General features: G+C 35.6%; 3 protein-coding genes across 3 annotated transcripts; 1 reads left to right on the forward strand and 2 right to left on the reverse strand.

Annotated features, from left to right (window-relative positions):
* The first annotated feature begins 903 nt into the window (after positions 1-903).
* LOC120771058 (isochorismatase domain-containing protein 1-like) lies at positions 904-2060 on the forward strand. Its single transcript, XM_040098864.1, has 3 exons — positions 904-1275; positions 1347-1556; positions 1687-2060. Exons 1-3 carry the CDS (start codon positions 1153-1155, stop codon positions 1975-1977), a joined length of 624 nt encoding a protein of 207 aa, XP_039954798.1. The 5' UTR covers positions 904-1152; the 3' UTR covers positions 1978-2060.
* A 1400-nt stretch (positions 2061-3460) lies between these two features.
* On the reverse strand, positions 3461-4530 carry LOC120771059 (pupal cuticle protein Edg-78E-like). The gene is made up of 2 exons (XM_040098865.1): positions 4104-4530; positions 3461-3962 (listed from the first exon to the last, which is right to left on the reverse strand). Exons 1-2 carry the CDS (start codon positions 4119-4121, stop codon positions 3696-3698), a joined length of 285 nt encoding a protein of 94 aa, XP_039954799.1. The 5' UTR covers positions 4122-4530; the 3' UTR covers positions 3461-3695.
* A 4366-nt stretch (positions 4531-8896) lies between these two features.
* LOC120772597 lies at positions 8897-9805 on the reverse strand. Its single transcript, XM_040101310.1, has one exon. It carries the CDS (start codon positions 9758-9760, stop codon positions 9137-9139), a length of 624 nt encoding a protein of 207 aa, XP_039957244.1. The 5' UTR covers positions 9761-9805; the 3' UTR covers positions 8897-9136.
* Positions 9806-13000: the final 3195 nt, after the last annotated feature.

Below are 13000 nucleotides of genomic sequence, written 5' to 3' on the forward strand. Positions count from 1 at the left end.
AAGTTGTGTCACAAAATAAATTCTAATTCTAATAAAGAGAGCAATTTAGCAATTTAGCAGAAATTAGATTCATTGCTCTAATAAAAATTTGTTTGTTTACATTTTTCCCCTTTGTAGTGTTTAATCAGCTGTGATAATGTAACAGATTTCCAGTGCTGACAAGTAGATTGCGCAAAATCAGAGTCGCGCAGAGAGATTTAGCGTCGATCAGTTTGAAATCATTTCAATGAAGTGATTTGGAACTGTCATTTTTGTATGGCGAAATCTTGATAAATTTTTAAGATTAGTGGGATAATCCATTCAACAGCCGAAATCGAGTGATTAAGTGTCGGTCTGAACATGGTATTAGTCGTAATATCAAAATATGTCCAAAGTTAGGCGAATGCGTAAAGTACATACGCCGACGGATCTACAAAGAACCTAGTTTACAAAATAAAAAAAGAACAAATTCAGCTACCAGGTTTTGCGAAATATTTCGGCAGATTTTAATGGTCTGATTGATATCCTATCCTTCGCAAATTCTGGTTTGATCTGAAATAAATTTAATAATTTCGATTGAAAGAACGTGAATGAAATTTGTCAACTGCAGACGAAACATATCTTCGTTCTTATCAACTTTGTATTTGAATGGTGAGTAAGAAAGACGAAGCAGACGAATACTTTAACTTCAGCAAGAACTTTTATGCCCTTCGAAAAATATTGTTGTTTAAAAATACAAAATGTAGACTGAAGAAAAGTGACAATATAATATTGACTGCACAATGTCAAAACTAAAAAGAGAAATATGTTGACTTTCTTTATCTATAAACTCCAGCAATGATGAAATAAAAGAGTTATCTAGACAACATCTATTGCTTGCCGAGATACTCCGTAATTTTGAATGACAAAGGAATATTTCAAAGCATTTAACAAATTAAACAGCTGATGTTTATTTATGTGCAATGGTTTCTGGTTCGAAGTTCAAGAATTTAGTTTTTTAAAAAGCTTATTCAGATATCTCATATAGTTTATCGCCATAAATAGTTAGAAGTGTTATAGTCATAGTTGAATTACATGTTAAATAAAATAAACATTTTGTCTTTACGTACAATCAACTTATATTGAAATTTTGTCACCAACTATTTGTTAAATTATAATTTAAATTCAGTAAACATGGCGCATCGTTTACGTTTTCTTAACCCCAAAAAAACTCTATTCCTTCTCTGTGATATCCAGGAGAAATTTCGACCAGTAATTCCACTATTCGAGGGGTTAGTGTCGAATGCTAACAAATTGGTAAGAAACCTGGTTGATTTTATATAATATATTTTTGACCTTTGATTTAATAGTAAAAGTTCTGTTTGCAGACCAAAGCCGGTAAAGAGTTTGAAATTCCTCTTATAGTGTCAGAGCAATTTCCTGAAAAGCTTGGAAAAACTGTTCCCGATTTAGATATATCGCATGCTGCAGCTATTATAAGTAAAACCCAGTTCAGTATGCTTGTACCAGAATTGGAAAATAAAATAAAAACAATATACGGAGAGAAACCTTGTGATATTGTACTCTATGGATTGGAGGTAAAATTCCAGTTTTCGGAGGCATATGTGTATGAGTATTCATTAACAACACAAGATCCACCTTGTTGTGAAAGTTGCTTCAAAGTTAAAAATCCATGCACTCTAATCTACTTTTCTTATTTTATTCCAGTCTCATGTATGTATCGAACAAACCGCAATCGATTTCTTAAGCTGCGGTATTAATGTTTATATTGTAGCCGATTGTTGCACTTCCCGTCTGAATCAGGACCGAGATTTGGCATTAGATCGCTTACGTGAAGCTGGTTGTGTAATTACCACTAGTGAGAGCATAATTTTTAATTTGCTGCGCGATAAAAACAACCCAAAATTTAATGTGATTCGAAAACTAGTAAATCCGCCATCACTGGATATGCAATTGGCTAAGTATGGGTCTTCAAGTTCCTCTGGTTCTAAACTATAAATTTCACCGGACTGTCATCAGCACTAAATATCATGTGATGCTTTATTATTTAGTAATAAAAACATGTGTTTAAATTTATCAAATTGTGATATTCTTTGGAAATATTCCTTCAGATTGTAAACATTGCCAAAAAAGTGATCAGAAAACGTAAATACCTAATTAATTTTCAACAGCTCAGACCTCGGAACCTGTTGAACTCTAACTTTTATATTAATCTGTGTTTTATTACTACAAGATCTGGACGGTCACAAAGAAAGTGCCGTTATTACGAAAACATCTGACCTTGTGATTAAGTGAAGGAGCAGAGGCAGTCATTTCTAACGACTAAAATTCTGTGGTTGCTGACAGTTGGAATCGACGGTGATATTAAGATACAGTCTGTACTCGTTTGTAAAGTCCTTGCAAAGAAGAAGCGGGAAATACCCGTGAAACATCTGTTTACTTTCGAACCCATGCATGCCTGACGTCAATATCGTGGAATCATCTGCGTATAAGGTGATGGGAATTCCCTCTGGTGGCTGAATGAGTTTCGGTCGAAATATACAAGTAGCTGGGATATCACACTGTTTAATTTTTCCTAATTTATATGAGCAAAACCCGAGGCTTTTATATTCATATGAAATGCAACCTAGTCATGTCCTTAACAAAGCGAATCCAAATCAAACGATGAAATCAGCGTTTTAATATAATTTCCAATAAAAAAAACGGTCTTATGAAACGAATATTTTTCGACAATAAGTATTTCTACTCTAATAAAGTAGCCATACAAAATAGTTGGTAGATTCACACCAGCAAATACAGGTTATTAAAAACAAAACCTCTACTCTCAGAGACTCATTGATCTTATATATGCAATGTGTATGAACGAATATAAAGCATTTTGAATACTTTTAACATTACCAATCTATACGCATTTGTACATTGTATGTATTGGAATCATCATTATCCAAATAACCGCTCTATATAGTATACGTACCAGAGAGCTGCAACGAGTATGATAAAATCAGAACAAACACGCGTGTCAAAAACACAATCAAATCAATTAAGTTCAGCATAGAGAACATTGTTGATCAATTCGGGTACCCGCCACCGTCAACTGATCTGATGCAACACGAACAATCTGTTCTTCGGCAATCACGATCGGGTAAACGGTATGGCTGGCTTCGGTTCCAATCGTGTCATGTCAGTTCATAGCGTTGCGACGATTGTTTGAGTCGATATGAAACTTCGGGTAAACTATAAGTAAATAGTGCACGAGTAAATCAGTGTTTAGGGGATGATATACAAACCGATCATTTCAATCATTGAAGCATGAGTTTGCATCACTTCGGGTATTTTCTGCTGATGAGAACGTTCATAGACAAATCAGGTATAAGCTGATCGCTAGTGATTCAAAGTTGTTCTCTATCGCTGATTTGAAGACAAACGGTTGGCTTCGTATACATGAACCGAACTGACAGAATCAGACAGAGTAACGGATCAGTACTGAAGTATAAACAAAAATTTATTGCTCATTGCAGTTCTCTGATACGTTCACATATGTATAGTATATGTACATTTACATTATGTGATATAAATATCCACAATAACACTTTCATATGAATCTTATACAAATGGTTAAAATTTAATTGTAATCAAGTTATATTAGATAAATGTGTATATAAAAAATTTATAGAATACATTTATGTTTTGAAATAGAATCTATTCGAAATCTACTTTCAAGGGCTCTTCTCAACGTTTGGATGAAAACCAGTTGAATCGGCTGTATAAGTTACCCGTACCTTCTCACCATTTTCACCGGGAAGAAAATATTCACCATGAATTCCATTAACATCACCCTGTACTTTAGCTTCCACTCCATTGGTTGCCTCATATCCATAGTTGAAATGTCCTTGAGCATCAATTTCGCGGTAATTCGATTTTAACTCTGCCTGGACATCTTGCTCATTAGCGGCTACAGCCCCCATGAGAACTAGTAGCAAAACCTTTAAATATAATATACACATATGTATGCATATGTGCATATGTGTAAATAAATGAATCGACAAAATATAACGAACTAATGAATTTAAAACAACTAAAGTCTTGAAAAAGTGCATTTGACATTTTTCGATAATTTTACTTACATACGAATATTTAAGCATTTTTCAAATCAATAGGTATTATTCCTCTTAGTTGGCAAGATCAACTGAGAATCGTTATCATCATTGCGCAAATTATAAATTGAATATTATTAAAAATCAAGATTTGTATGAGTACATATGTATGAATATAAGTATATACAAACCCATATTTCTACTCTGTGAACTGGTTTAAAGTCATCCAATAAGCTAAATTTAAAATTATTAATTTTTAATACACTATAGATGACTCCTGATATATGTATGTATGTATACTAAACGATTAGATTTATATCAATACATAAGTGTGTATATTTAATTATTTGCGTGGACACAAATTAGTCAAAGAAATAAAGCACCTATTGTATATGTACATACATATGTATGTATGCAGTTACTTCATATTTTTATACACTCACATGTTATACTCTAGTTTTTTACCTAACAGTTGTTTGTATCATCTAAAACTAATCAAGATAGATATAGAATTGTATACCCATACATATATATAATATTTATGCAAATGATCAGGAAAACAGGATATGTTGAATTATGTATGACTGTATGTCCGTGCAAGCGATAACTTATGGGTCATAGGATTACTTATTTTCATTAAAAATCAAACATCAAAATAATTTTCGATCGGAAACTTTTAGGCGATCATTGATACCGTCGATAACCTGCTTTACCAAAAGTAAACTGTTTTATCAACACGATGCGAAAGATGAGATTGTATACAGGATACATCAGTACCTGTGTTACTGGCATACCATACCCCTTCCCAGGTTTGTGAGGTAGGCTCGGGACCCGCCACGTGCAAAACCCTACCAATGAAAAGGAAACAACAGCCTCGGATAAATGACCCCCCTTTTGATGACGACCCCTGCAAATGTGTTAAGGATTACGATTTAATGGTATGCACCTGGAATGTCTGGTTCCTTAATTGGGAAGGTGTACCTGCCCAGCTGATTGACGTCTTCGTTAGAATAAAGGCTGACATCACTGACTTCCAAAAGTGTGATGGACGAGACAAGTACTAAATCGAGTATGTCCTTGTGGCATTTACTACAGTGGTCATATAAATTTCCGCAATTTCGGTGTGGGATTTGTGGTGGGAAAGAGACTTCTTGCTGACTACTGGCATTCACCCACAATCCGCATAAAAACTAAGTTCTTCAACATATCGCTGATTTGCGCCCACGCTCCGACGGGTCAGAAGGACGATGTGACGAAAGATATTTTACGACCCAAGGTTCCAACATTGACTCAGACCACTATCTTGTTGCAACCGAACGATTATCAACTCGACTTGCACTCCTGCTCTCTGAGAGCACTCGTCAGTAACTCGGTATAAGAACTGTGGGACGACATTTCGAGCTTCTACGGAGAGGATTGCCTAATATTCTGAGTGCGTTGTAGCTAAAGGATCTAGGTCCAGGAGTCATGGCCAGATGAAGCAGTACAATTCGGGTGGGCTGTTTGAGCGAATTGGCGTGGTTATGGATGGTCCATCTCTCATCAATAAATTGGAAAATATACACGTTTTGGTAGTCAAGGAATGTTTCAGCGAATGCCAGAAGTACTTAATACCCAATTCCTAATCAACAGGATGAACCTGTAGTGGATGTATTCATTAACAAGGGGGTAACGCGATTCGGTCAAGGGGTTTACCAGAAACTGAGTATCGTTTTCAATATAGAATTAACGCCGACAAGAAAAGGACGGTTAAGCAAATCAACAGAATATTAGAAGATTTTTACAGCAAATGAAACAGCTAATATAATAGATTCAACAAAAGCAATTTATTTCTTTTCATAATTTTCATAAAGAAAAGAAGGATGCAAAAAGATTTACCACATTTTTGTGAAGTAAAAAATGGAACAAATTCTTCACATATTATTTTGAAACTAACCGTTCAGCAACTCTGAATTTGACACGTGCTGAGTTAGAAGACATATGTAATTAGTAACCATAATCAGTTAACTGTAAATTCTTGCGAGCAGTTAGTGTAAAAATGAGTTCTAAACAAATATCTAGTGATTTAAGTATCTAGTGATTTAGTGATTTTCTTCACTTGCGTGAACTTCTACACATGAATCCATCCTCCATATCCCATCCCTCAATGAAAATTACAATCGACCACAACGCGTGCGGAATGGGACAGATACCAAGAGTTGAAGAGGGAAGCGAGACGTATTTGAAGACAGAAAAAGAGAGAGGCCGAAATGCGTGAGTACGAAGAGCTTAATAAGCTGCTCGAAAATTCTACGAAAAAATGTGGCGACTAACAGTATGTTTCAAGAGCGGAGCATACTCTTTTAGAACCTCAGAGGTGATTAAATAACCGATGCTCAGAGCATACTAAAATTATGGAGGGAACACTTCACCAGCCTGCTGAATGGCAGTGAAAGCCTAACCAGGAATAAGGGGATGTCCAACTTATTCCAGTGTGAGAGCGCTTCAAAATTAGCGTTTTTTATAACATTTTCCATTGTGGCCAGATCAAACAAAATAAGAGCTTTTGAGCATTTAAATTTAAACACCCAACATTTATTACGATTGTAAATTATTATCTATTGGCGAAACTACTTAAACCCTTTTTTATGATTTTATGGTATATTAAAACAACTGACTTTCGATCTTTAAATACTTAATAAGGTGAATTAAATCTGTTAATTCTCAATTAATAAATGTTTTTAATCATTTTTAATTAAAAATTAATTGCAAAACGTTTCATGAGATATGTTTAATTTTCGCATTTCTTTCATTTTCATTGTTTTACATTTTTTTATTAGCGATCTTGACCGACGATGTGAGAGTGACAGGTTTATCTCTGTCTTCAAACACGGCGGCGAAGAACTGATAAGGAGCATATATCAGCTTCTTTGTAAAATATGGTCGGACGAAAACATGCCCAACGATTGGAATATAAGTTTGCTCTGCCCAATCCACAAAAAGGAAACCCCACAATCTACGCCAACTACCGTGGGATAAGTCTCCTAAACATCGCATATAAGGTTCTATCGAGCGTATTGTGTGAAAGATTAAAGCCACCGTCAACAAATTGATTGGATCTTAGCAGTGTGGCTTTAGACGTGGAAAATCAACAGCCGACCAGATATTCACCATGCGCCAAATCTTGGAAAAGACCCGTGAAAAGAGAATCGACACACATCACCGCGATGTCTGAATTAGGTATATCTGCAAAAATAATACGACTGTGTAAGCAGACGTTGAGCAATACCAAAAGCTCCGTCAGGATCGGGAAGGACCTCTCCGAGCTGATCGATACCAAACGAGGTTTCAGACAAGGTGACACTCTATAGTGCGACTTTTTTAATTTGCTGCCGGAGAAAATAATTCCAGCTGTAGAACTAAATCGAGCAGGTACAATCTTCTATAAGAGTGTACAGCTGCTGGCGTATGCCGATGATATTGATATCATTAGCCTTAACAGCCGCGCCGTTAGTTCTGCTTTTTTCAGACTAGATAAGGAAGAAAATCAAATTGGTCTTGGTCTATCTTGGAATCAGCATTAACAACAACAACAATGTCAGCCTCGAAATCAAACGCAGAATAACTCTTGCCAACAGGTGCTACTTTGGACTGAGTAGGTAATTGAGAAGTCCTCCCTCGACGAATAAAAAGCAAAGTCAATCATTATTCCAGTCCTGTTTTATGGTACAGAGGCATGGATGATGACAACATCTGATTAGTCGACGTTACTAGTTTTCGAGAGAGAGGTTCTGCGAAAGATTTATGGTCCTTTGAGTGTTGGCCACGGCGAATATCGCATTCGATGGAACGATGCGTCAAACTGCGAAAAGAAGAAACGAGCGGCGCGCTTTTGTTAACTTGGCTATAATAACGTAAGCGGTGTCTGTGCCAGTAGAGAAGAAGTACAACCGTTAGGTGAACAAAACTTTAATACTTTGAAGCAATTGGTTGTGGTTTACACCGCGAAAAAAAAATGGAAATATAAAGAAACGTTTCAATAACGCAAAGGAATATAGGAAAGAGCCGCAAACATTCCGGGACTCCGTTGTTTTTTGCGATCAATCAAAATTCAATATATTTGGGTCCGATGAACGTCGTTTTGTCTATACCCACAGGGAAATATGGTGGGGTAGTACTATGGTTTGGACAGCAATGTCAGCTAAAGGGCCAGGAACTTTGCGTGTGTTGCATGAAACCTTGACTAAGTATTTAGATTTTTTGAAACAACACTTGCCCGAAACTGCAACGACATTGTAACCACCACGTAGTTCTTTATCTGGTGCATGATAACGATCCTAGACACTCAGCGATGGTCATGGAGTGTCTACTTTATAATGTCAAAAGAGACACCACACCCAACGCAAAGTACGGATCTAAATCCGATAGAGCATTTGTGCGCCCATATAAAAACTGAACTAAGAAAAAGACCTATGCATAATAGAAACGACCTGATTGCCATTCAGGACATTTGGTCTAATATTTCTGAAGTAACAAGAAATTTGGTAAATTCTATGAATAGGAGACTTCAGGCTGTTATTGATGCCAAACGATATCAAACAAAATATTCAAACTATTAATTTTATAAATACATATGTTTACTCTTAAATTCAATTATTCTTATTGTCCCACTAGCTGTTTCCTTTGCTGTAAAAAATCTCAATACTACATATCTTCAGTTGCAATATATTCAACGCCATCATTTGTCACTGTATATAGTTTCGACGATATCTGAAGGTATTTCCCTGACTTTAAACCTTGCAAGTTGTGAGAGAATAAAATGTTCGGTTACACCTTCGTTAAAATAGTGTTGTTAACATCCGAGGGTATTTAACCGGCATTGATTCTTGTAATAAAAGTATGAAATGTCCGGTTACACACAACACATATCTTTCTTACTGATATATTTTTAAACCTAACGACGCGTTTTTAGACACGCAGACATATTTTTCAAAATAAAATTAAACGAATAGGGGTTAACTTAATAATATAAGTTGCGTGTTTATAAATGTAACAAAAGTAAATACTTCTAAACTTAATATGCATTACACAAGTTTTTTCGTAGGCTTAAGTCCTCGTCGTTTCAAATCATTCACTACTGATTCAATTGGTGCTCCTCGGGCCAAATACGTAGTTTTGGTAATCATTTTCCGAATTTTGTTATTCTGGTGGGAAGTAAGTTGTTTGCTGTCAAAGTTGTTTAAAATTTTTTCGTCCACTACAGGAAAGGAATTTTTCGATGTAGGGGATTTATCCTTATTTCTTTGGACTTTCTTAATTTGTTTTCTACGTTTTCTTTTTTCGCTGCTCTTCTTATGTGCTTTTTCACTAAAGTCTTCCCATTTGATGTCTTCTTTTCGGCCTTCAGCTATTTCCGAACGTCGAAAATTTTGCTCTCGTTTCTTCAAAAACTGCCTGGCTTCTTCACTTTCCATGTTTGGATTGTTTAGTAATTTTGCCTCCTCTTGCTGTTTCTGAATTATTTCGTTCTTGAAGGTTGACCATGGGGTTGGTAATTGAGTTTTCACAACTGGCGTAAATTTTTGTATACCCCATTCTTTCTCCTTCTTATTGAATTTACCCCGAGTATCAACTTTATTCCGGGACACTCCAAACTGCTTGTCTTTCTTGTGAAATCCAGGCTTTTGCCTAAACGGATTACTTTCCATTATCAAATCTTCTTCAACAAACGCGGATAGCACAATAAATGTGTAAAAAGTTATCGATATTAAACGAACCGATTAACTAATTTTTCTATGAACCTGTTGGATATACATCTTAAGGGCCGTCCATAAGCAGAAACTTTTGTATATTAATAGGGGTATTCGCTTGCTCTAGCAAGATTGCAGATTGCAAAAATACTATACTGAAATATACAAGGGCACGAGAGCACCCATTGCAGAATCTAGTGATATATGAATGGCTAATTCGGTCAATTTGTTGTGAATGACTATTAAGCATAGCTATTGTGAATTGGTGCACCTTCTGCATACATTTTTAACAAAAAAAAACTGTAACAAATCTTTATATTTCTGCATACATTTTTAACAAAAAAGAAACTGTAACGAATCTTTATATTTTATATAGAAATAATAAAAACCATTTAAAACTTACCTTACTCAACAATTTAACGACGTAATATGTCGTTATGTAAAATGACAGCTAAAACAGGGTTGCAATTATATTTTTACGTGACATTGGATGCAAATATACATAGGTTTTGGTCTGACATATTTTACAGCCATTGCAAATAATTCTCTGCGTGTATTTGTTGTTGTGCCGGTGCACCAAGAGGAAATATATGCAATTCTTGCACCGTGTAAGGGTTTTGCAAGAGCAAGAGAATACCCCTAATACCCGTTTTCACTGCCGTTGAAAAGATGAAAAAACAGCTGTTTTTACCATTCAAGAATTCACATCGCTTAATATATATCAAAAGAAAACATTGTCATATAGTATTTTGTAATAGAAGCCGTCTTCTGTTAAACATTTTCCATATAATGGAAATAATGGACACAAATTTTTATATGGGAAGTCGATTTTCAGGAGAAATTACATTCATTGCTGTAAAAAAAATGTGTTCATTTACATTTTTTTCTGATTTTTGTGTCTAAATCAGCTGTGATAATTCAATAGATTTCCAATGCTGACAAGTAGATGGCGCAAAATCAAATCACTTCAATGAAATGATTTTGAACTGTTATTTTTGCATGGCGAAATCGTGATAAATTTATAGGACTAGTAGGAGAAACCACTCAACAGCCGAAATCTTGTGATTAAGTGTCGGTCTGAACATGGTATTAGATTAGCATCCCCCCATTTCGGGGTTAAAAAGGGTATGTACGAACAGAAGAGAGAGGACTAATGGTTATTGAGATATAAAGGTAAAATATTCTACTATTTAAAATGCGTGTTTCTCCTATTTATAATGAATTTTACACTTATATTTTTAACTTTAATATCCACTAACACTTCACTCATTTGTTTCTACGCATTTATTTTATATTAAATAGTGCAAAAATAACTTAAATTAAATATTTAGATTAAATTAGATTATATAAATAAATGAGGATTGCACCGCGCCCTAGGGCCTACTGTGCTCTCTCCCAACTCACAACGTCTCAACTAGCACCAGCAATTTGCTGAGTTCTAAGATACTGGTAGGTGCTATTGAGGCGGTGTGATCCATGTTTGGAAACATAGATCCAAGCGCCTTAACCCTGCGCCTACAGACTGCTGTGCAGTCTATTAGCAGGTGTTCCGGTGTTTGCGGTCACAGAACCGGCAATTTGCAGAAGAAGATAGGCCCGTTGTAAATAAGCGCTTCTTGAGCTTGCAATGGCCAGTGTAGAAGGCGACAAGTAGCCTGAGTTTTTTTCTTGGGAGATTGATTACATATTTAAACCTTTTGAGGTTGTAACCATGTAACACAATTGGACGACGATGAAGCTGGAAAGAAATTGTCTCCGCGGAAAGAATTATTGTGGAGCTTATGCAACAAGCCGAGAAGGAGGTACAGTTCTTGCGCCAGACTAAACGCAAGCAACTTATATATGTGACAGTTTCATCATACCTGGACTTAAAAAGTTGTACGACTATATGATTAAGAACTATGTGAGGCCTCGTCGATGGTTGGCACTCAAAAACTTCGGGGTATACGCAAGCGCTGCCTACTTTATTTATTAGTGGACTTGCCAATAGAATGGATTTCGGCAACTATTCGGAGAAAGCGATCAGAAAGATACTTGAATATCATTGTGGCCCTCGCATTCTGATTATTACAAATGATTAGAATGGCATCCCACTTGTAAGCAATGTTGAATATGGGCAAAATGTTTTATCTTGTATGTAAAGTGGCTACAATTCAAAATGTTGTTAATACGACTAGTGCAGGTGAATCATTCGTGGCCGGTTTCTTGCTTGCCTTCCTTAATAAAGTACATGGGTGAGTTGATTCCGTAACGGATGAGTATACGACTGACAGTTGAGAACCGGAGAAGCATCCGGTAGACCAACTCTCAACTTTTGCTTACGGTGGCGGTTTTGAAGAACAGCTTATTTTTTTAATTGCTCAGCGTATGCGTTGTGGCATACCTATACAATACGTACGCCTCATCATTCGCAACTTATTTAAAGTAGAAGTACCCATTCTGACGTGGCCTTAACTTCTCACGCTGGACTCCATCACCATTCAGTTCTTAAATTATGGTAATTTAAATTTTACTACTACTACTACTACTAATAGTTACATATTCATTAATTTAAAATATTGTTCAATTTGCTTACATATGTACTATTCTAAATTATTCAAAGTATAACAATTAATATAAACTACAAAATTTACAATGAACAAATGAATTGACACTAATTGTAGCTGCCTGAGCTCTTTATACGTAAAGCTTAGATAAATTTTTAGGTTTCGATTATTCAAAATATCAAGTAAAACGAATCTTTTCCACTTTCATAATGTTACGTTCATAAGTATTAGAACTAGGAATGACTAAGTTGATAGATTGTTGATTATTCCATTTGCGATATTACAGTTAATTTGTCATATGTCGTAGATGATTCCATTCTTTTGTATCACTTTACACGTTTATCATGCTTTAGCACAATAACTTCACTTTATACTTTTATTATAATAATATAGTACAAGTTCTGTTCCTATCGATGTCACTTTTCGAACTGATTCTGCGAGGACACAGCGCCTAGTTATTACGCACTTCTTCTTTACTCTAAAAGCACTTAACGGTTCCTGGTTCTTTTCTCTCTGTTCGCAGAATACGATCAGACCTCACTCAGAAACAGCTGTTATACAAAATATTAGCACTCCGACATACGCAGTCACAGTGACATACAAAATACAAGCATAAGCGCACCGACATATACATATAGGAAGCGTTCTTCGC

Source organism: Bactrocera tryoni, chromosome 3 (assembly GCF_016617805.1).
Source record: "Bactrocera tryoni isolate S06 chromosome 3, CSIRO_BtryS06_freeze2, whole genome shotgun sequence".
Lineage (NCBI taxonomy): Eukaryota > Metazoa > Arthropoda > Insecta > Diptera > Tephritidae > Bactrocera > Bactrocera tryoni.